The sequence below is a fragment of the Nycticebus coucang genome, chromosome 18, assembly GCF_027406575.1.
Source record: "Nycticebus coucang isolate mNycCou1 chromosome 18, mNycCou1.pri, whole genome shotgun sequence".
NCBI lineage: Eukaryota > Metazoa > Chordata > Mammalia > Primates > Lorisidae > Nycticebus > Nycticebus coucang.
Window position 1 is genome coordinate 5973924 of NC_069797.1, and position 25272 is coordinate 5999195.

Below are 25272 nucleotides of genomic sequence, written 5' to 3' on the forward strand. Positions count from 1 at the left end.
GTGAACACCCACCAGCCTCCATCAAGCCCCGGAGGTTGTCAGGCCTCACTTCCCCCTTCTAGATAGAGGCAGAGTGCAGTGGCCTGGCTGAACAGAAATAGATTTCTTTGTGATTCAGGCAGGTGCAAACCCTTGGAGTATCTGTTCACTACAGGCAACTGGTCAAAGCCCTGTGGGACTATCATTGACTGGGTGTGACAGAGGTGCAAGGGGGGGAAGGAGGCGTCAAGCTTCCCAGACTGATCTATTTGCTGGGTGGGTCCTCCTGACTCCACGGAACACTGGAGCAAGTCATATCAGAGTAGTCACCAGATCCCTGCAATCTAGTTGCCAGAGACCTTTTAAACTCTCCCACCTGAGACAGGTGCTGACTAAGACAATTTATTTGGACTTTTTGAACTGAGCCAATTGCCCAAGGACTATTCAGGTGGTGCCCTGGGTGTGTGGTTGTAGGAAGGTTTGATTTTCCTTTTCCAATTGGTGCCTGTGGGGGATGGGTTGACTTAATCGCTGGTATTTCTCCACAGCTGAGACTTCAACCCAGAGTAACTGTTTCACTAGGGTCAAACAGAAACCAGCTGCAAACAAGACAGAACCACTTAGCCCCACCACACCAAACAGGTTCCCAGTTTCTTAGGCCATAGCACTGTACAGGTCCTTGACAAAGCTCCAGGGGAAAAAATCAAAAGGTGTAAAACAATTATGGGGCGGAATCAGCGGAAAAACTCTGGTAACATGAATAACCAGAATAGATCAAACCCCCCAAGGAAAGATATGGCAGATGTAACTGAAGATCCCATTCATAAACAGCTGGCCGAGATGTCAGAAATTGAATTCAGAATTTGGATTGCAAACAAGATTAATAAAATGGAGGAAAATTTGGAATTAGAAATTCAAATAGCAATTCAAAAGTCAGAATTAGAAATTCGAGGAGAAATTCAAAAGTTGTCTCAAGAATTTAACGAATTTAAAGACAAAACCACCAAAGATTTTGATGCACTGAAGCAAGAATTTACAGCCCTCAAAGATCTGAAAAATACAGTATAATCCCTCAGTAACAGAGTGGAGCAAGCAGAAGAAAGGATTTCTGACATTGAAGACAAAGCCTTTGAATGCTCCCAAACTCTCAAAGAAGAAGAGAAATGGAGAGCAAATACGGATCATTTTCTCAGAGAGCTCTGGGATAATTCGAAGAATGTTAATATCTGCCTCATTGGAATCCCTGAAAGTGATGAAGTGGCCTTGCAAGGCACAGAGGCCCTTCTCCATGAAATTATGAAAGAGAATTTTCCAGACATGCAAAGAGATTCTGAAATTCAGACAGCAGACAGTTTCAGAACCCCAGCACGACTCAATCCCAATAAGACATCCCCCAGGCATATCATAATTAACTTCACTAAAGTTAATATGAAGGAGAAAATTCTGAAAGCAGCCAGACATAACAAATCCATTACCTACAAAGGGAAAAATATTAGAATGACTGCAGATCTCTCTGCTGAAACTTTTAAGCCAGAAGAGGGTGGTCATCGACTTTGAATCTCCTAAAGCAAAATAACTTTCAACCCTGGATCCTGAATCCAGCTAAACTGAGTTTCATTTATGAGGGAGAAATTAAATACTTTAATGACATTCATATGTTGAAGAAATTTGCCATAACCAAACCAGCTCTTCAGGATATTCTCAGACCTATCCTCCATAATGACCAGCCCAATCCTCTACCACAAAAGTAAACTCACTTAGAAACTTTTGATCAAACTCCAACTTCCACAGTGGCAAAAAGATTAAAAATGTCCACTGGACTTTCAAAAAACTCGATACCCAAAATTTTACCAGACTTATCAATATTCTCCATTAATGTGAACGGCTTAAACTGTCCTCTAAAGATGCATAGGTTATCTGACTGGATACAAAAACTCAGGCAAGATATTTGCTGCATACAAGAGTCACTTCTTATCTTAAAAGACAAATATAGACTCAGGGTGAAAGGATGGTCGTCCATATTTCAGGCAAATGGTAATCAGAAAAAAGCAGGTGTTGCAATTCTATTTGCAGATACAATAGGCTTTAAACGAACAAAAGTAAGGAAGGATAAGAATGGTCACTTCATATTTGTTAAGGGTAATACTCAATATGATGAGATTTCAATTATTAATATCTATGCACCCCAACAGAATGCACCTCAATTTATAAGAGAAACTCTAACAGACATGAGCAACTTGATTTCCTCCAGCTCCATAATAGTTGAAGATTTTAACACTCTTTTGGCAGTGTTGGATCAATCCTCTAATAAGAAGCTGAGCAAAGAAATTTTAGATTTAAACCTAACCATCCAACTTTTGGATTTAGCAGACACATACAGAACATTTCATCGCAAAAAAACTGAATACACATACTTCTCATCAGCCCACAGATACTCCAAAATCGATCACATCTTAGGTCACAAGTGTAACCTCAGTAAATTTAAAGGAATAAAATTATTCCTTGTATCTTCTCGGACCACCATGGAATAAAAGTTGAACTCGGTAACAAAAGGAATCTGCATACCCATACAAAAACATGGAATTTAAATAACCTTATGCTGAATGATAGCTGGGTCAGAGATGAGATTAAGAAGGAAATTGCCAAATTTTTGGAACAAAATGACAATGAAGACATAAATTATCAGAACCTCTGGGATACCGCAAAGGCAGTCCTAAGAGGGAAATTTATAGCACTGCAAGCCTTCCTAAAGACAACAGAAAGAGAGGAAGTTAACAACTTAATGGGATATCTCAAGCAACATTCCAACCCCAAACCCAGTAGAAGAAAAGAAATAACCAAAATCAGAGCAGAATTAATGAAATTGAAAACAAAAGAATTATACAACAGATCAATAAGTCAAAATGTTGGTTTTTTGAAAAGGTAAATAAAATAGGTAAACCTTTGGCTAACCTAACCAGGAAAAAAAGAGTAAAATCTCTAATCTCATCAATCAGAAATGACAAAGACGAAATTACAACAGACTCCTCAGAAATTAAAAAAATCCTTAATGAATATTACAAGAAACTTTATTCTCAGAAATATGAAAATCTGAAGGAAATTGACTAATACTTGGAAGCACATCACCTTCCGAGACTTAGCCAGAATGAAGTGGAAATGTTGACAGGCCCATATCAAGTTCCGAAATAGCATCAACCATACAAAACCTCCCTAAAAAGAAAAGCCCGGGACCAGATGGCTTCACGTCAGAATTCTACCAAACCTTTAAAGAGGAATTAGTACCTATATTACTCAACCAGTTCCAAAATGTAGTAAAAGAAGGAAGACTACCCAACATGTTCTATGAAGCAAACATCACCCTGATCCCCAAACCAGGAAAAGACCCAATAAGAAAAGAAAATTATAGACCGATATCACTAATGAATATAGATGCTAAAATATTCAACAAGATCCTAACAAACAGAATCCAGCAACACATCAAACAAATTATACATCATGACCAAGTTGGTTTTATCCCAGGGTCTCAGGGCTGGTTCAATATACGTAAATCTTAAGCACATAAACAAATTTAAAAAAAATGACCATATGATTCTCTCAATTGATGCAGAAAAAGCTTTTGATAATATCCAGCATCCCTTCATGATCAGAACACTGAAGAAAATTGGTATAGAAGGGACATTTCTTAAACTGATAAAGGCCATCTACAGCAAACCCACAGCCAATATCGTATTCAGTGGAGTTAAATTGAAATCATTTCCACTTAGATCAGGAACCAGGCAAGGTTACCCATTGTCTCCATTGCTCTTTAACATTGTAATGGAAGTTTTAGCCATTGCAATTAGGGAAGAAAAGGCGATCAAGGGTATCCACATAGGGTCAGAAGAGATAAAACTTTCGCTCTTCACAGATGATATGATCGTATATCTGGTAAACGCTAGGAATTCTACTAAAAAACTTTTAGAAGTGATTAAGGAATACAACAATGTCTCAGGCTACAAAATCAACACCCATAAATCTGTAGCCTTTATATATACCAACAATAACCAAGCCGAAAAAACAGTCAAGGACTCTATTCCTTTCACAGTAGTGCCAAAGAAGATGAAATATTTGGGAGTATACCTAACAAAGGACGTGAAAGATGGCTACAAAGAGAACTATGAAACTTTTAAGAAAAGAAATAGCTGAAGATGTTAACAAATGGAAAAACATACTATGCTCATGGCTGGGAAGAATCAACATGGTTAAAATGTCTATACTACCCAAAGCAATATATAATTTTAATGCAATTCCTATTAAAACTCCATATTTTAAAGATCTTGAAAAAATACTTCATTTTATATGGAATCAGAAAAAACCTCGAATAGCCAAGACATTACTCAGCAATAAAAACACAGCAGGAGGAATCACACTACCAGACCTGAGACTGTATTATAAATCGATAGTGATCAAAACAGCATGGTATTGGCACAAAAACAGACAAATAGATGTCTGGAACAGAATAGAGAACCAAGAGATGAATCCAGCTACTTACCATTATTTGATCTTTGACAAGCCAATTAAAAACATTCAGTGGGGAAAAGATTCCCTATTTAACAAATAGTGCTGGGTGAACTGGCTGGCAACCTGTAGAAGATTGAAACTGAACCCACACCTTTCACCATTAACTAAGATAGACTCTCACTGGATAAAAGATTTAAACATAAGACATGAAACTATAAAAATACTTGAAGAGAGTGCAGGGAAAACTCTTGAAGGAATCGGCCTGGGTGAATATTTTATGAGGAGAACTCCCCAGGCAATTGAAGCAGCATCAAAAATACACTACTGGGACCTGATCAAACTAAAAAGCTTCTGCACAGCCACAAACATAGTGAGTAAAGCAAGCAGACAGCCCTCAGAATGGGAGAAAATATTTGCAAGTTATACTTCTGATAAAGGTCTAAAACCCAGAATCCACAGAGAACTCAAACGTATTAGCAAGAAAAGAACACGTGACCCCATCTTAGGGTGGGCAAGGAACTTGAAGAGAAACTTCTCTAAAGAAGACAGACACATGATCTACAAACACATGAAAAAAAGCTCATCATCCTTAATCATCAGAGAAATGCAAATCAAAACTACTTTGAGATACCACTTAACCCCAGTAAGAGCAGCCCACATAACAAAATCCCAAACCCAGTGATGTTGGCGTGGATGTGGAGAAAAGGGCACACTTCTACACTGCTGGTGGGAATGCACACTAATGCATTCCTTCTGGAAGGATGTTTGGAGACTACTTAGAGATCTAAAAATAGACCTGCCATTTGATCCTATAATTCCTTTACTAGGTTTATACCCAGAAGACCAAAAATCACAAAATAACAAAGACATCTGTATCAGAATGTTTATTGCAGCCCGATTCATAATTGCTAAGTCATGGAAGAAGCCCAAGTGCCCATTGACCCACAAATGGACTAGCAAACTGTGGTACATGTATACCATGGAATATTACACAGCCTTAAAGAAAGATGGAGACTTTACCCTTTCATGTTTACATGGATGGAGCTGGAACATATTCTTCTTAGCAAAGTATCTCAGGAATGGAAGAAAAAGTATCCAATGTACTGAGCCCTACTATGAAGCTAAATTATAGCTTTCACATGAAGGCTATAGCCCAACTATAGCACAAGACTATAAGGAAAGGGCCAAGGAAGGGGAAGGGATAGGGGAAGTTAGGGTGGAGGGAGGGTAATGGGTGGGGCCACACCTACAGTGCATCTTAGAATGGGTACAGGCAAAACTTACTAAAGGCAGAATACAAATGTCTACATACAATAACTAAGAAAATGCCATGAAGGCTATGGTGAACAGTTTGATGAGATTATTTCAGATTGTATATGAAACCAGCACATTGTACCCCTTGATTGCACTAATGTACACAGCTATGATTTTACAATAAAAAAACCCTAAGAATCACAAGGATTATGCATGTCTAAATTACAAAAAAATTCTACAGAAAATAACTGTAATTAAAAAAACCATAATAATACAATAGATTAAACTACTGTAAAACTGAATTTTTATTCATCAACAAAGTTAGAAAATAAAAGGTTTTTTAACAAACAAATCATTAACGACAGCAAAAAAAAAAAAAAAAAGAGAGAATGTATTAAACTGAAACAACAGCTGTCCTTGAGCAGGGGGGACCATGAGGAAGGAAAGTTACTTTTCATCATATACACTTTAGTGCTGTTCAAATTTTACTACCATCACCACTTCAGCCATAAACTTTTCAAAGAAAAAGAAAGTATGTGTATATTTAAGCTACCGAGGGTATGTGAAAATACGAACCACTACATAACAGAAGACTCAAGGGCCATTCTCAAGTTGCATAGACCAGTAAAGATATCAATAGCCTTGGGCCCCTGTCTAAATGAAATGTGTTCTGATATTTGCAAATCCGAACAAAGTATCCTTCCTCCTCCTCCGTGAGGATCCAGTTCAATGGTATATTATTGTACAACTTCAGTCCCTTCAGAGCTTTTCCATTCAGTCAAGTGCATACATGCAGGCATCAAAATGTTTTCATATAGTCATGTGTGACTAGATTAAGTGATGTGCTAAACAAATACACTTAGCAAAGTGTCAGCCAAGGGGTCAAGGGGCCAGTGGTTACTCAGATCAACAAATGAAAGGGAGTTGCTGTATGTCATTCTGTTCATGCTTAATTTCCTCCATGACCTATTTACAACAAAGTTAGGAGCAGAGAATATACAAGTATTAGCTGCATAAGGCCCAGTGTTTTGATGTCGTCACCATGATATGCTTGGAAATTACAGCTGCAGAAACAAGATCATAGACTTGTTAGGGGGCACTCAGCAAGAAGAGCTGCAGTTATTTTACTATGTCCTCGGGTTTTCTTCTTCAAGGCCAGTTTTGAGATGTATGATTCTTAGGCTATAGAAAAAGCTATGCTTAACAAAATAAGCCAATGGTCAAGTGACATACCTCCTTTTCCAGCTAGAATCTAAAACTCCCAAAGAAAATAATTAAAAAGAAATTAAAAAAAATAAAAAAACAAAATAAATAAATAAGTAAACCTCCTGCAGGACAGGAATTCAAATAACCCTGACAGGAGTGCAGCCATTTTAGCAAATCAGGTCAGAAACCAGTAATCCCCTCCCCAGACTCCTGCAGTATCTCATGGCCAGAGTTCCTGGAAACATCCTACCCAAAATCCTGGTCCCAAGAATAAGTTCATAATCCTGACCAGCACTAAAGAGCCCCTGAATGTACTTCTGGCTCACTGCCCCATTCCAGCTATTCTTACAAGGCTAATAAAAGCCCTTTGCAACTGTGGGAGCTGAGCTGACACCTGGTCAGTCTCCATTCTCCTTTCCCCTCTGTGAACGTCTTTCCTTGTCCCTGGACTGGCCTCCTCTCCTTTCTTGTGGACCTTCACCCTGGTTCTTTGCCAGAACCTCCAAAAGAACAATATAGGAACCACCCTTCCATCTACTTGAAGTGAATATAGTTTTCCCGAGTCCAGGCTCTGTGGGGCTGATGCCACGGCACACGTCTGAGCATGGGCATGCACACGTGATTAATGAAGAGATGTGTCCTGCGGGGGAGTCACGGCCTCAGTAAAGAAGCTTACCAGCTGTACCAGTTTTAAAAACTCGGTGAAGACATTGCTTCTCAATACGTTTGGGTCCATGGTCACTGAAAAACAAGGACAGCAAGGTGTTAGCAGAGGCTGGGCGGAGCCTATTAATTGCCCTGTCCTCCTGAGATCACTCCATGGCCTTGCCCATGCACAACTGCCTCCCTGAAGATGATGGGGGTTGTGACCTTTCAAATACAGGAAAATCCCTAGTGCTTGCCTCCTCCTGGCAGTCGTGACGACGCTGAACTCATTACAACCCATTACAGTGTTCCGGAATCTTACCTTATTCCTGCATGTCCCACTGTGCAACTCCCATTTGCTGCCTTACCAGGGTAACGGAGTTAACAAGAAGCAGCAAAAGGTCTTAAAACTTGTGTCTGGACTCCACGCTTAGCAAGATGCATGGTAATTTGAAAAATTTAAATCAACCAAGAAACATTGATTAAATGACAGGAAGTTACAAAAGAAGTTACAAAAAACCCAGCAATGGTAAGGCAGAAAGATCTAAGGTCTTTCCTTCTTCCATATTTACAAAAATATTTTCACCCTGAGCTTTAAAGCCCTGGATGCCTATGGCCAGGTGCAGTGTCCAGACCAGGTGAGAGCTGCATCACGCCCAGCCTGCTTCTTCCCCTCTTTCCCCTCTTCCCATGAGCCCTGGATGCCCCCACTTCAGCTTAACTCACATACCTACCATATATTACACTGTTACGTTTCTTTCTTCTTCTTTTTTTTTTTGTTGCTGTCTTACTGATTTCATCAAATAACCTCCACTAGCATTAAAACTATCACTGACTGGCCAAAACTATCACTGACTGGCTTCTTATGGGTTGTACCTTTCCCAAACAATGCCACGTTTTCAAAATAAACTAAGACAGAGAGTGTCTGAACATGAGAAACTCTTCCTAAAAGGCATACCCTCTTTCTACAGGGTAATTTCAGATTTCAGGGTGAGGGAAAGCCTTTGCTTTATTTTCTGCCATGTATGTCACAGGGAAAACTAACTTTATATATCCATTAGCATGGATTCTTGGGGATGGAGAAAACTGTGGCAGAAAGTATTCACCAACTAGTGTTTACTGTGTGACTACTAAGTTCCAGGTACTAGGCTAAGCACTTCGTATATTTTAGCTCATTTAATCTCCATGACAAACCTGAGGGAAATATTTTACCGAAAGAAACTGAAGCTCAAAGCAGGTTAAGTATCTTGCCCAAGGTCACAGGCCAGTGAGGAGTAACAGTGGGATTTGACCCAAGGTGTAAGGGTCATGACTCTCAATCATGATGCTAAGCTACATTGCCATGCTCTCAGTCATGATGCTAAGCAAAACGGTCTCCTTACCTGACCTTGTCAAGGAGGGTACACAAGACATCCTGATGGTACAGATAAAGACCAGGCCTGGAAAAGTAATCCCTTAAGCTCTGTGATCATTTGTTAAAAAGGACAGGTCTTAAAGGACTATTTTGCTAAGACATGAGAAAACAAACCAAGAGACAATGAAAATTTAAAAGGGATTACATTTTGAACTTGAACGAGCTTATTCAACATGTCTAAAAAGAGGTATGGTTTCAAGAGAGAAAGGGGTGGGGAAAGGAAGAGCAGAGAGAGGGAAGGAGGGAGGGGGGTGGGGCCTTGGTTCGTGCCACACCTTTTGGGGGCAAGACACGATTGCAAGACGGACTTCGCCTAACAAATGCAATCAGTGTAACCTGATTTATTGTACCCTCAATGAATCCCCAACAATAAAATACAAAAAAAAAGAGGTATGGTTTCCATTATCAGAAACAAATGGGAAATAGATGGCTTCTAGAATTTTCACCTACTGTGCTTGAAAAAAATGCAGCTATAATAAAACGAGATAAATCTATAGTTGCTGACATAGAATGAGCTCTAAGATATATATATATATATGTTTTGTTGTTTTTTTTTTTTTTTGTTTTTTTTTTTGAGACAGAGCCTCAAGCTGTCACCTTGGGTAGAGTGCTATGGTATCACATCTCACAGCAACCTCCAACTCCTGGGCTCAAGCGATTCTCCTGCCTCTGCCTCCCAAGGAGCTGGGACTACAGGTGTCCGCCACAATGCCTGGCTAGTTTGTTGTTGTTGTTGTAGTTGTCATTGTTGTTTAGCAGGCCCAGGCAGGGTTCAAACCAGCCAGCTCCGATGTATGTGGCCAGCGCCATAACCACTGAGCTACAGGCACTGAGCCAGAAAAACTTTTTTCTTTATCTATGAAAGACATTAGTGTGATAGTTGACAAAGTTTAAATATGGGCTCTAGATAACATTATTGATTTCCTGATTTTGATAACTACATTATGGTTATATAAGAGAGTGTCCTGAATCTTAGAAAATACACACAGAAATGTTTAAGGATAAAATGGCCTAGGCTCGTAATACTCAAGTGTTTCCAAAAAATTTATGTATATATATATATATATAGAGAGAGAGAGAGAGAGAGAGAGTCATAATATATACATACACATAAGAAAGAGAATGGTAGTGCAGATGTAAAATGTTAACATTTGGGAAATATGAGTGACGAGCATACAAATATTCTTTTCATGGCTCGGCGCCTGTGGCTCAAGCAGTTAAGGTGCAATCCACATACACCTGAGCTGGCAGGTTTGAATCCAGCCCAGGCCTGCTGAACAACAATGACGGCTGCAACCAAAAAATAGCTGGGCATTGTGGTGGGTACCTGTAGTCCCAGCTACTTGGAAGGCGGAGGCAAAAGAATTGCTTGAGCCCAGGAGTTGGAGGTTGCTGTGAGCTGTGATGCCACAGCACTTGACCCGGAGCAACAGCTTGAGGCTCTGTCTCAAAACAAACAAACAAACAAACAAAAAAAAAAAACAAATATTCTTTTCATAATGTTTGAAACTTTTCTACAAATCAAACTTCCAGAATAAAAAGTTCTTAAAAAATCAGGTATAGAAAAATATGTAAACTTTAATTTGTGTTGAACACAAAGGGACCCTCATACAAACCAGTGTGCACATGGATCATTTCTGGGGAACACACAAGTCACCTGGGGGCCAGAGTGGAAGGGAAACTACTTTTCATTGTATATTCTTTTGCATGATTTATATTTTCTAAAATATGTGTTTAGACTTTTCTAATTTAAAAAATTTCAGTATTTAATTGTCAGTTTTGCTATTTCCCTTCAATACCCTCTTTTCTATGAGAGCTGAATGTGGCCAACCATAGTTTTGCTGTGACAGTGTTTTCAGACCCAGGCTGTAGTGAGGCTGTTGCACTGTGAACCTGGCGGTGGCTATGGCAGACTGCTGAGCCTCCTTGGTGCCCTAGCCTGGCTTCCTGAAAGCACTGAGATGGCAGTCCCGTCTCTGCCCTGTTAATAAAGATCTCTGATAGATCTTTCTTATAACAGGGGCTTCCCTATAAACAATTCAACTTATCCCTTTGTTCATTCTTGATCCAGATAGCATTTCTTCCACTTCCATAGTCAAAGCCAAAACAGCACCCCTAAACAAAGCATTTTTTAAAACCAAATATGACGAACACCTATTTGATTCCACATGTATCAAATGTCCAGAACAGGCAAATCTTTAGAGATAAAAATTAGAGTAGTGGTTCCCAGGGCCTAGCGGGGGAGGGGAATGAGGAGTGACTGTTAATGGGTTTAAGGTTTCTTTATGGGAATATGGCAATATCTAAAACTAGATTATGGTGATGACTGCAAAATTAGATAATTGTAGTAAAAAACATTGATTTGCACACTTTAAGCAGGGGAATTTTGTGTAACCTATAATACAATAAATATTAAAAAATCCAAATACATACAATTTTGCCAATATTGTTCCAGCTGGTCCCTCCTCTCATCAGCCATGGATGTGGTCATTGAAAGATAATCTTTTGGTGGAAAGAGTGGCAAACAATTTCCAAAGACCCTCCTCAGCTGAAAGATCCAGAAAGCACATAGTTAAGACAAGTGAGCCTCCAATTCAAGGTTGATGAGCTACTAAAGTCTCTTTTTAGGACAAGTCTTATCCTAGCTGACCTTATTTAATCCTTTTTGGTAGCCAAAAGGAGAAAAAGAGGATAATTTGATTTTCCTTTTTTTTTTTTTGAGACAAAATCTCACTTTGTCCCCCTTGGTAGAATGCCCTGGAATCATAGCTCACAGAAACCTCAAATTCTTGGGCTCAAACGATCCCCTTGCCTCAGCCTCCTGAGTAGCTGAGACTATAGGCACCTGCCAAAATATCCATCTATTTTTAGAGATGGAGTCTTGCTCTTGCTCAGGCTAGTCTGAACCCATGAGCTCGGGCAATCCACCCACCTCAGCCTCCCAGAGTGCTAGGATTACGGGCATGAGCCCAGCCTATAATTTGATTTTCTTAATAAGGAATTTATCTCAGTATATATATATATTTATTAATAAGAAATTTATCTCAGCATCTCTCAGTTCTGGAGATGTTTCTAGACTTATCACAGACTGAAAACTCCAGTCTAAGTTTGGTAGTAGAATGGGGAATGCATTTTTATTTTTCAATTAGCAATAATCGCACCTCGGATAAACCTCATTGGCTACGATACTGCCACTGCACAAAGCTAGCAGCATTTTTATTTTTCATCTGTTTTATAATATTATGCACTCATATCACACACTATTTTCTTATTTCACAAATATCTGATATCAATGGTGAAAATTAGGAATTTAATTCCTCCACCAAATATGAACTTGACAAATGTTGACAGCTCTGCTATTTAACGTGGTGGCCTTTAGTGACCTGTGGCTTCTAAGCACATGAAATGTGACTAGTCTGAATTGAGATGTGCTGTAAGCATAAACTGCACTCTAGCGTTTTTTTTTGTTTTTTTTTTTTTTTTGGCCCTGGGTAGAGTGCCGTGGCATCATCATACCTCACAGCAACCTCAAACTCCTGGGCTCAAGTAATCCTCTTGCCTCAGACCCCTGAGTAGCTACAGGCACCTACCACAACACCTGGCTAGTTTTTTCTATTTTTAGTAGGGACAATGTCTCACTCTTGCTCAGGCTGGTCTTGAACTCTTGAGCTCAAGAAATACACCTGCCTCGGCCTCCCAGAATGCTAGGATTACAGGGGTGAGCCACTACACTCAGCCGTATGAAAAAGTTGGGGAGGACTGTTCCTGCAATACCGGGTCAATTTGTGGAGTGGATGGAGCAAGCTTCTATTCCAACTCCCTGCTCCAAAACTCCATTTAATACATTATCCTCAGATAGAGGATGTATCAGATATTAAACTGATAAGAACAGATATTACACTTGACCTTAGCCAAAAGACTGAGAAGCGATCCAGTTTAAATTTCAAAGAAAAGAGAATGTGAATCATCTTATCGCACTGATAATTTTTATATCATTTACATGTTTAAATAATATCATATTTTGGATATATTGTATCAAATAAAATAAACTAAAATTAATCCTTATTCCTTCCTCTATTTTTTTTTAAGACAGAATCTTTCTCTGTTGCCTGTGCTAGAGTGCTAGAGGGCAGTGGCGTAATGAACCCACAGCATCCTCAAACTCCTGGGCTCACGCAATCCTCCTGCCTCAGCCTCCCAAGTAGGTGGGACAACAGGTACCTGCCACTATGCCCAGCTAATTTTTCTTTCTTTTTTTTTTTTTTTTTTTTGTGGATACAGGGTCTCACTCTTGCTCAGACTTGTCTCAAACTTCTGGCTTTAAGCAATCCTTACCCTCAGCCTCAGAGAGTGATAGCATGAGTGATAGTGATAGGCACAAGCCACCATGCCCAGCCTCCATCTGTTTCTTTTTACTCTTTTTAACGTGACTACTAGAAAATTTTTAATTACATAGATGGTTCACATTATATTTCTATTGGACACTGCTGGTGATGGAATTCCTATTGACGTACGATCCCTAAAACCCAGTCCAGCCCTTCCCTCCCACCCAACCATACATGACCCATGATCATACTGGTAATTATTTTTATGAAACCTTAACAGTAGATGCAAAGAAAAACAATTTTTAAAGAACCAAAACTCTTCTTTTTGCAATGTCTTCCTTGCAGTTGCAGTGGCAGCGTGAAGGTAGTAGCATTATGTTCTTTAAAATAAGAAAAAAGAAACTCAGAAACCTAGTCAGGTTTTTAACATGGTACCTTCCGAGCAAGAAGGCTGAACTCTTATTATAATACTATAGTCAGGGGTTAAAGAAAATGAAGCAGGTCTAAGAGACATGAGGCTGCAAACAGACAAGAATTTTAACTCCATGGTCTTTAAAGGCTGGGCGGGGTGGCTCTCGCCTGGAATCCTAGCGCCCTGGGAAGCCAAGGTGGGTGGACTGCTTGAGCTTCAGGAGTTCCAGACCAGCCTGAGAAAGAGTGAGATCCTGTCTCTAAAAATAGCCAGGTGTTGTGGTGGGCACCTGTAGTCCCAGCTACCCCAGAGGGTGAAGCTAGAAGATCATTTGAGCCCAAGAGTTTGAGGTTGCTGTGGCTATGACACCACAGCATTCTACTGAAGGTGACAGAGTGAGACTCTCTATTAAAAAAAAAAAAATTCCATGGTCTTGGTCACAAATACAGTAAATATTTGGCGAGACTTACCTTGAATGGGCTCTCACTTTAAAGGACATCCGGGAGCTGACCACACCTCTCCACCCCTACCACCAGTATCCCAGGCCAAGCCACTGTCATCTCTTTTCTAGATTATTGCCACAACCTTCCAACAAGTCTCTCTGCTTCCACCATGGCTCCTTCAGTCTAATCCTAACACAGCCTCTAAGACAATACTTGAAAAAAAAACAAAAAAAACAAAAAACCTTAAGTCAGATAATTTAAGGCTCCACGGCTTCCCATCTCGCTCCAGTAAAAGCCCAAATCCTTATGATAACCTAGAACTGTGCCATCTGATATGGTGGCCAATAGACACCAGTGAGTAAATTTAAACTTAATTAAAATAAAAGGGCAGCACCTGTGGCTCAGTGAGTAGGGTGCTGGCCCCATATACTGAGGGTGGCAGATTTAAGCCCGGCCCGGGCCAAACTGCAACAACCAAAAAAAATTAATTAAAATAAAAATTTAAAATTTAGTGCTTCAGTCTTACAAGCCATGTTTCAAATGTTCAGTAATCACATGAAATGTTGCTAGTTGGTATTGAATTGGACAAAGCAAGATAGAGCATTTCCCACAGCACAGAAAGTCCTATTGGACAGTACTAGTCTCATGTCCAGAAAGTTTATTAACTGCCTGTCTTTGGGCAAAATACAGCCCCCTGATGCTTTTTATGTAGCTATCATTTGTTTGATTTTTAGAGAATTTGAATGTGATGCCAACACTTATTTTTGTGATTTAAAAAATTTTTAATTATGTCCTATAGGGAGTACAAAACAGTTCAGCAATTTTGGATGTCAACTTGACAATTTCTTATAAAGCTAACCATAATCTTACTATAGAATACAGCCATAAGTATTTACCCAACTGATCCGAAAAATATGTTCACACAAAAACCTGCATGTGAAAGTTCATAGCAGTTAGGCCAGGATTGATAGAAATGGTAAAAATGAAGAAAAAAAAAAGTGAAAGAAAATTCATAGCAGCTTTATTCCTAATCCCCCAAAACTGAAAGCAACAAATATCTCCTTCCATATGTGGGTGGATAAACAAACTGTGATGTATCCGTACAATGGAGTATTATTCAGCAGTAAAAGGCAATGAACTACCAAACCATAGAAAGACACAAATGAACCTTAAATGCGTATTGCTGAGTGACAGAGCCAGTCTGCAAAAGCTACATACTGTATGATTTGAATTATATGACATTCTGGAAAAGGAAAAAGTATAGAGACTTTATATAAAGATCAATAGCCACCAAGATTTTACTGAATAGGGGAATCACACAAAATTTCTTAGGGCAATAAAACTATTCCATATGATACTACCATTGTGGATCCATGACACTGTGCGTTAGTCAAAATCCACTGAACTTTACAATAGAAGCTTACTATATGCAAATACGTGTATTTTTAAAAAAATCATTTAGGAGACTAGGGGAATCCCAGGAGAGAATGCAGAATGTTACAAAACTATATTAAAAATGTATGAAACCACATCCTTGACAGTCATGAGGAAAAAATACTGACCTTAAGTAACTTTGGAAATGAATGGGGCCTGTCAAACTAAAGGTATAACCACCGCAGTCTAGTTGTTTCCCATGAGAGTTAGCCATTCTGACTCTTCTGCATCTACATACAGAATAGAACAATTAAGTAAATGAATGGCAGACAGTGGAAGTCAGGTTTCTCACTGTTGTAGTTACTGGGAAGACCCAGTAGCAATGCATTAGAGTAAGATACATTAGTATAACTTCATGTTTACCTTAATGTAGACACAGATGGTTACATATAGAAATATTTACCAATATGCCTGTATATATGGGTAGTACACACACATGTATTTCCTTGCTCTGTCGCTGCAGTAGTAACGAGCATACTTAGGGTTCAGATCCCTGTTTTTAATACCATTCTCCAAGAGAAGCAACCAGGGATCTGTGGGGCAGTGGTGGAGTCTGGCACTCAAGCAGGAGATACCCAAGATGAACCTGGAGCATCTTGTAGCTCCAGAAAGTAACCCAGGCCAGGCACTGTGGCTCAAACCTGTAATCCCAGCACTCTGGGAGGCTGAGGCCGGTGGATTGGTTGAACTCATGACTTCGAGATCAGCCTGAGCAAGAGTGAGACCCCCACGTCTACTAAAAATAGCAAGACTAGCTGGGCATTGCGGTGGGTGCTTGTAGTCCCAGCCACTTGGGAGGCTGAGGCCAGAGGACTGCTTGAGCCCCAAGAGACTGAGGTTGCTGTGAGATATGATGCCATGGCACTCTACGCAGGGCAAGAGTGAGACTGTCTCAAAAACTAAACAAAAACCAAAAATGTATAACCCAAAGTATAAGGCAAATACCCAGGAGTCCTTACAGATACAATTACTGAAAGATAAGTAGGAAAGAATAGACACATCTCCTGTGCAGAAGAATACCAGATTATTTATGCAGATGCTTCTTCCTCAGGAGGGGGGCATAAATCCTCAGTCCTTAAGACTGGGCTGCACATAGAGACTTCCGTCCAAAGAGGGCGCTATGGAAGGGAGGAAAAAAAATCACTTTAGAGTAAAGAAATGTGACAAACACTACTTCAGCCAGGTGGTGGGGGTGGAGATCTAGAGGGATAAGTCAGGTTGATAGCAAGTACCCTTGATATGGTGAGTAGAATGGCACTTTGTCTCTGGGGTCTTCATTCCCAAATCCTATCATTCCTGTCCAATCATGTGAAAAAAATAAGACAAATTCTAACAGAAGGATAGCTTACAAAATATCTGACGAGTACTTCTCAAAACTATCAAGGTCATTAAAAATAAGAAAAGGCTAAGAAACTGTCAACAAGAACTTAAGGGGATGGGATGACTAAATGTCATGTTGTACCCTGGCTGGGATCCTGGAACAGAAATAAGACATTAGGCGCCTGTAGCTCAATGAGTAGGGCGTCGGCCCCATACACCAAGGGTGGCAGGTTCAAACCCAGCCCTGGCCAAACAACAACAAAAAAAAATAGCCGGGCATTGTGGCGGGCGCTTGTAGTCCCAGCTGCTTGGGAGGCTGAGGCAGGAGAATAGTGTGAGCCCAAGAGCTGGAGGTTGCTGTGAGTCCTGTGACATCATGGCACTCTACCAAGGGCGGTAAAGTAAGACTCTGTCTCTACAAAACAAAAGAAAACAAAACAAACAAACAAACAAAAAACGAAGGAAGTCTGAATAAACTATGAACTGTAGTTAATATAACAGTAATAATAATAATGTATCACCACTGTGATAATGTATCACATCTGAGGTTGAGTGTGGTGGCTACGTATGTTGAGGCAGGAGATTTCTTGAGGCCAGGATTTGGAGACCAGCCTGGGCAACACAGCAAGATTCCCATCTCCCCTACCCAAATTTTTGATAATAAACGCAGCTATCTCTGGTTTATTGACTGTAACAAATGTACCATACTAATAGAAAATCTTTTTTTTTTTTTTTTTATTTTGAGACGGAGTCTCACTTTGTCACCCTTGGTAGAGTGCTATGGCATCATAGCTCATAGCAACTTCAAACTCTTGGGCTCAAGAGATCCTCTTGCCTCAGTTTTTCATTTTCATTTTAAGTACGATGGGGTCTGACTCTTAGGCTGGCCTTGAACTCATGAGCTCAAGCAATTCATCTGCCTCAGCCTCCCAGAGTGCTAGGATTATAGGTATGAGCCATAGCACAGGGCCTTAATGGAAAATCTTAATAATAGAAGGAATAGGATGTGGACTATGTGGGAACTCTGTACTATCTTTTTTGTAAACCAAAACTTCTCCAAAAAATAGTTTATTAAAAAAAAATGATGTTCTGGCTTATTTTTAAAAATCCAAACATCTTAAATCAATGGGTCACACTCCCTCAAGCAACAATCTGTTAAAACTATTCCACCACACCCCACTATCCCTCACCTCACTTAAGTTATTTGCCCAACTTCATGATCTAAAAAAGATTTCTAAAACAAATTTTAAAAAATAGGAAAAAGAAAATCATGACCTAAAATTGATTTTGGAAAAAAGAAGTAATAAATTTCTTGTAATCTCTGTAACCATCTAAACTCGCAACCTCTCCTTTAAGCCTAGTATAAAATATTACAGCAACAATTTGGTTTCTTTTAAATTCAAAGACATTTTTCTGCCATGACAGATGTCCAAAGGCATCTCAGGTGGAGTATCACCCCAGGCAGAGCTGCTCAAACAACCTGGGATTTATGCACCCCCATCTCTACTAATTCTATTAAATAGAAACAGAAAGTTGTCTTCTTGCATGCAATTATCTCTTGATTAACTGATTAAATGATCTTTAAAAGGCAGTTATCTTCTTTGGCATGTGTTCATAATGTCACAGATGCTCCCAAATTGGTGCTAATCACAGCAGCCTTGAATCAACAGGCTGCCTGTCTTCTCCATCTGCAGGAGAGCATCTTGATGCAGATCTGAGGCCAAGAGTCGGGGAAGAGGCAACAAGGACCAAGGTTCTAACATCTATCACAGAGCAAACCTTCCCAGCAGGTTTTACAACCTGACCTGACTTCTCGAGGCATCTCTTCCCGCCCTTCTCTGATACTGGTCTAAGAGGGAAAATAAACAAACAGTAAATGGAGTAGTTAAGTCAGCCAAAAGTCAACCATCAACTCCACAAGTTTGACCCCATCAAAAGAGAATCTCCATGGGGGACAGTTGAGCTCACACAGACATGCCATCTCTTTCCCAGGTCCAGTCTTTGTGCATTAGCTCTCCACATACCCCGACGTGGACCAGGGGCTACCTTATCTGCACCAGGGGCTTCTCCTCAACCTCAGAGTTACCCAACCAAGTATAAATCTGATTCCTAAAGCCAAACCTCAAAGTCACTGTCTGCACCTAATTTAACAGAGTACATGGCATATAACAGAAACTCAGTGAACATTCAAGTAAATGAATAAATCAGCTAATTCTATAGGATGAAAACCATTCTATAAGGATGCAGACCTTCCCAGGAGATAAACTTATACTCACCAAACACACACAGCCTTGTTAATATTATTTTTGTACAGTGCTTTGTATTAAATCGGGTGAAGAATTCTTAGCCTCACGTCCTCGGTTTACCTTCCTGCACCTGTTGAGTCAAAAGAACTCCCAAGGAACATTTGTTTTGCTGAAGGGCCTGGTCTTGCTACTGATTACTCTAAAAGGTTCATCATGTAATTCTTGACAGATTGGAAGTGTCCTTTGAGTATGCCGCAAGCTCTTTTTGGAGACCAAGTTAAGGAACCCCAGTGCCTGGAGGACACAGACTCGAGCCGACTCTACACAGCAACATCCCTGATGCAAATTGACAGCAACGTGATGAGGAAGTTTCATGGCTACAACTCCCTGGAGGCACGTTAGGAGGAAGAAAGCTGCATGAGATCCCTGCACACGATGTATGTGCCTCTCATGCTGGTTAATGCAGCTGAGGACCCTTTGGTGCATGAAGGTCTTCTAACTATCCCCAAATCTCTTTCAGAGAAACGGGAGAACGTCATGTTTGTGCTGCCTCTACATAGGGGCCACGTGGGCTTCTTTGAGGGTGCTATGCTGTTCCCCGAGCCCCTGACATGGATGGATAAGCTAGTGGTGGAGTATGCCAACGCCATTTGCCAATGAGAGCATAACAAGTTGCAGTGCTCTGAGCAGGTGGAGGCCAACCTGGAGTGAGGCCTCCGGACTCTGGCTCCAGCAGCTCTCCTCCGGAACCCACATCCCCTCATCCCCTGTTTCAGGTCTCCCATCTCCCTCAGTGACCTGGAACTGACCTCACACTATCTGCAGGGGGCACCCACCATGCACACCTGTCTGGAAGTAGGCAACTCTCCCTGGGAGCTCCAGGCTATTTTTGTACTTAGTTACTGTTTTTTTTTCCATTGCATTGTTAGCCATGGTGACAAGTGACACAGTTCTCACCCTCCTGTTCAGTTTCAGCATCTGATTGCTTTTAAGCCTGTTACATCTAGTTTCCCTATTAAAAAATGTGTCTGAACAGCAAAAGAAAAAAAAAAAAAAAGAATTCTTAGCCATTTCATGCCCTCTATTGAATAGGAAGAATAAAAACTAGTTGAGAAGAAGCTAGGAAAGGTCAGCCAATCTTTAAGTCTCAGACTTAGGGTAGCCAGACAAAATACAGGATGCCCCAATAGTACATGGAACATACTTATACTATAAACTGTTTAGCACATTATAAATAGTTTATACCAGTGGAAAATATGAAATTCAGATTTAACTTGCAGCTTTGCTCAGATTCTGTATCTATAAAATGGGCTGGGCAGCTTGAACAAAATCCTGTGCCTGAAACTCTCATAACAGAAAGTAGATACTAGTTGCCTGGGACCAAGGGTGGCTGGAGGGATCAAGAGCAAAGATGACAAGGAGACTTTTATACTTCTTTTTTTTTTTTTTTTTTGAGACTCAGTCTTACTCTGTTGCTCTCAGAAGAGTACTCGTCATAGCTCACAGTAACCTCAAACTCTTGGGCTCAACTGATTCTTTTGCTTCAACCTCCTGAGTAGCTGGGACTACAGGTGCCTGCCAAAGTGCCGGGCTCTTTTTAGAGATGGGGGTCTCACTCTAGCTCAGGCTGGTCTTGAACTCCTGAGCTCAGGCAATCCACCTGCTGCAGCTTCTCAGAGTGCTAGGATTACAGGTATGAGCCACTGCTCCAGGTCCTGATAAGGGAGACTTTTAGAGTGAGAGAACTTTTTAAAATGTTGATCATGATGGTGGTAATCGCATACATTTACTAAAATTAATCATACTGAATCCCTAAAATTGGGAACTTTTATTACATTATTCCAAAATATAGTACAAACATGTTAGTTTAGAACTCAGTCGTTTGACTCATTATTTCACTGACACAATTTATTTTGTCAACTTTAGAAAGAAACCACACAATGTAAGTCTTGGAGATCAAATCCTGACCACAACACTAACACTATGACTTCAGAAAAATTGTGTTTCAGTTTCTTCATCTGTTAAATGGGACTAATTATAATCCCAGCTCAAGATGCTTATAAAAATGAAGCTATTACCTGTAAAGTGTTTGGCACCAATCTCAGCACATGGTAACTGCTCGCTAGTTAATGTTTAAAATTAAGAAGATCAATAACCATTTAAGATCTAAATTGTTTCTTTAAAAATGTAGTAGTTCATATGAAAAGGGGGAAATGATAAACATAAAGTGTAATGAAATTGGAAACTGGATAAAGAAATCTCCATCTTAGGATTTAAAAAAAATGGAAGTGTTCATTAAAATCTATTCCATGCACACCATAGAATAGATTTTAATGAACACTTCCATTTATTTAAATCCTAAGATGGAATGTAAATGTTTTTTTTTTATAGTAACTGAGATAATGCCGGAAAGGCTATGTTAACCATTGTGATAAAAATGTGTCAAATGGTCTATGAAGCGAGTGTATGATGCCCCATGATCATATCAATGTATACAGTTATGATTTAATAAAAAAAATAATAAAAAATAAAATCTATTGCCTGCCCCACTGGGGGCTCTAAGCTGTAGCAATTCAGTATTTAAGGGCCCCTGTTGTGACTAAAAAAGTTTCTTATTCATGACTTCTCAAATAGAAGATGAAGAATAAAAGTTTACACAATTCATGTCTCTGATTCTGGACCTGTTAGGGTTTGATTAGTTTGTTTTCCTGAAATTAAGCATTTCTCTGAGTCTGTTGGTTAAAGAGGGCCAAATTCAGGGATTCCTGAAGTCTCTGAGTCAGCTAATGTTTACTGAGAGTGTTTAATGCGCCAGGCTCTGAGAGAAACTGGTCCTTGGTCTTCACAAGCATTCTGGGAGATTGACATCCATAACGACCTACTTGCTTCTTACTTCTACTGAGAAAATTGGGCAGAGGGAGAGGTGAGGCATTTAGCCAGCGTATCTGTCCCAGCGCTCTGCTGCCTCCTGATTTGCTCCTGGAGATGGTTACCTCCCTTTTCCCACATCACACTGCAGGACAGAAGAGCGTGGGAGATGGTACCATAACTTCTGCCTCCAAATGCCTAAAACAGCCTCTTTTCTCTCCCTTTCAGATTCCCCTCCGCCTGTTTCTGTATTCCTCATAACTCCCAACTTACTCACTCCTCCTACTTACTTGCAAGTAGCGTCTCACCTTTCAGAAGTCTGAGTCCATGCCTCTGCCTCTCTACATTCAATACTGTGTTGCAGGCACTACTAATACAAAGATGACCACTCAAATTAACTAATAACTACATTGCAACTGCTTTCTTGTGGATACCAAAGATACTTAATCATATCTTTAAAATGGACTTTTCACCAGGTGTGGTGGCTCACGCCTGTAATCCCAGCACTTGGGAGGCCAAGGCAGGAGGAGTGCCTGAGCTCACAGGTTCAAGACCAGTCTGAGCCAAAGTGAGACTTCGTCTCTAAAAATAGCCAGGCTTTGTGGTGGGCACCTGCAGTCCCAGCTACTTGGGAGGCTGAGGCAAGAGAATCGCTTAAGCCCAGGAGTTTTTGAGATTGCTGTGAGCTGTGGTGCCACAGCTCTCTACCAAGGGTGACAAAGTGAGACCATCTCAAAAAAAAAAAAAAGGACTTTTCCAATGTACCATGGTGTATAAGCAAGAAGGCTCTCTGCAGTGACCATTTTAGTAGCAAAAAAATCAAACTGAGTTGCCCATCAACAAGAAGACAGGTCTAAGTAAACTGGTGTGCCCGCTCACTAGAAGCCCGCAGAATGTCTGAAAAGACTCTCCTGCAGAATGCTAATAGCTGTTGCCTCTGGGCAAGTTTTTTTCTGTCTTCTGTAGACTTTTCTTTTTAACTTTAGGTATGTGTTCCTCAGAATCTAAAACTGAAAGAAAAATTCATAGAGCAGGGGAAGGAGGGTAAAGTTTATTTTCAAACTTCCATTCACTCCTCTGATTCATTTTGAAGACTTATGACTTATAAGAGTATAAGAACAATAAAACCTATTAGAATGGACTAATAAATCAGTCTGCCTCTCAGAGAAAGTACTGTCCAGATATCAGGGTGAGTAACTAAGGTAGGAAATGGCCTTCTAACTTGATAAGTCATCTGTTTCCTGGGTTCTCAGCCTGCCAGTACTTACAGCTTGTGAATAAGGCCATTTAAAAACAAAAATGGAGACACACCTTTTTAAAGGGTAAGCTTAAGAAACTGTAGAGAAAAGGAGATTATCTTTTCTTTTTTTTTTTCTTTTAATTGAGACAGAGTCTCATTCTGTCGCCCAGACTGGAGTACACTGGTGTTAATGTGGCTCACTGCAGCTTCCAACTCCCAGACTCAAGCAATCATCCTGCTTCGGCCTCCCCAGTAGCTAGGACTACAGTCACATCACCATCATGCCTAACTATTTTTTTCAATTATTCTTTGTAGAGATGAGGATCTCACAAGTTGCCCAAGCTGGTCTAGAACTCTTGGCCTCAAGTGATCCTCCTGTCTCGGCCTTCTAAAGTGCTGGGATTACAGGTGTGAGCCACCAATCTAGACCAGAGAGGAAATTAAATATCCCTGCATAAGCTTCCTAAAACTCTATACGTTGGTCTAGACTCCGCTTGCTTAATTTTGAAGGGGAAGGGGCATTGTCCTGGGGAACAGAGGGCACTTAAATGGAGTCCACCAGAACCCCAGTGCCCTGCCGGGGCCCACATCTCACAGCTGTAAATAATTAGGAGCCACAAGTCTTCAAGTATTTGTGGGGCTGTATGGCAAGCAATTCACACTTACTCTTGCTACAACCCATTTCACAAATGAGAAGCCTGAGGCACTGAAAGGTCCAGAGTCTTGCCAGAGTCACACGACCCAGGCCCTTGCACACTTTTCCCCACCTGCCTCCAACTCGCTCACCTGTTCATTCCAACCATGCAGCTGGCTGCAGCGCACCTTGCAAAAGAGGAAGCCATCCAGGTACACGGAGTACAGCTGCAAACACACAGGCACCCCGCCTCGGGTTAGCGCAGGGAGCCGCTGACCATTGCCACCGGCCCCCGCCCTGCGCAGCCCGCCCCGGGCCCCAGGCGCACCACGTAGTGGCCCCCGAGCGTGTCGGGGAGCTGCTGGGACAGCGGGATGCAGAAGTGCATCTTCATGGCTGGAGAGGTGGCTGCAGAGCGGCGCCTGGAGTCGGACCTGAGATGGCCAGCCTGTCCGCGGTCTGAGTTGGGCGGTGCGAATGCTGCTGGGCAGCTGTCGCCCAGGTGGGACACCCCCTAGTCCGCGCCCCCCCAGTCGCTGGCGTTCGGGACGGGTGGGGGCGGGGCGCGCCCAGGGCCGCCCCATTCGCTCCTAGTGCACCGTGCGCTGGTGGCATTTTACCCAAGTACGTACCGTATGGGGCTTGAAAAAAGTTTGTGTCCATTACCTGCTTACACCGCCTGCAGTGCATTATGAATTTAAGATTTTTTAAAAATACATAAATCTAGTAATTACCCTATGACTAGCCCAATTACACCAGGTTCAATTTTTTGTGTGGTCGTTAAATGTAACACTTCAGATACACTGCAATATATGTAACCCTACTTTAGTATTTTTTAAACCCTTTTCTCTCTTAGCATACAAGAAACATCAAAAAATAGAAGTGGCTTGGATCGGTCTCCGTCTCCGAGAAGCCCTGGTTTCAAACAGATGCCAGCGCCCAGTTAGCTGGATTCACACCGACACTTTATTCTGTGGACCACCTTTCCCAAGTTCTTTCAACAGTCTCTCATTTTTAGTTGCTGTGGAAAATAATCCTTCTAATTCTCTTGCTTCAGTTAAATCAGAAGAGAATTCCTCCTGCCTTGCCGCGGTCACAGGTGGAGAAGGCAGCAGAGTCAAGCTCCCAGGTCCTGAGCAGTCCATGGGCTCATCCTTCCTCCCTCCTCTCCTTTAATCCACACGTTACTCTTCCTGGTAAACATTAGAGCAACATCCTATCAAGGACAAAACAGGCCTAGGGAGTGGAGGAACTTTCCCAAGGTCACAGAGCATCTTTTCATAGTCGGAATCATTGAAAGTCCTTAAAAATGCTCATTATCTCCAGGGTAAGAGCTGAGTGCCTCCAGAGGG

General features: G+C 40.9%; 1 protein-coding gene, 1 non-coding gene and 1 pseudogene across 2 annotated transcripts in view; all 3 read right to left on the bottom strand.

The window, feature by feature from the left end:
* Positions 1-24314, bottom strand: part of LOC128570630 (sorting nexin-31-like) — a 76736-nt gene extending 52422 nt beyond the window's left edge. Inside the window, exons 1-4 of the mRNA XM_053569996.1 lie at positions 24249-24314; positions 24073-24147; positions 11432-11546; positions 7616-7680 (exon numbers count right to left, since the gene is read on the bottom strand). Of these exons, the coding sequence (XP_053425971.1) occupies positions 7616-7680; positions 11432-11546; positions 24073-24147; positions 24249-24314 (321 nt within the window). The remainder of the gene's footprint in view (positions 1-7615; positions 7681-11431; positions 11547-24072; positions 24148-24248) is intronic.
* Positions 12048-12204, bottom strand: LOC128571304 (uncharacterized; annotated as a pseudogene).
* Positions 12738-12929, bottom strand: LOC128571520 (U2 spliceosomal RNA). The gene has a single exon (XR_008375919.1). It is a non-coding gene; the product is annotated as a U2 spliceosomal RNA (small nuclear RNA).
* Positions 24315-25272: the final 958 nt, after the last annotated feature.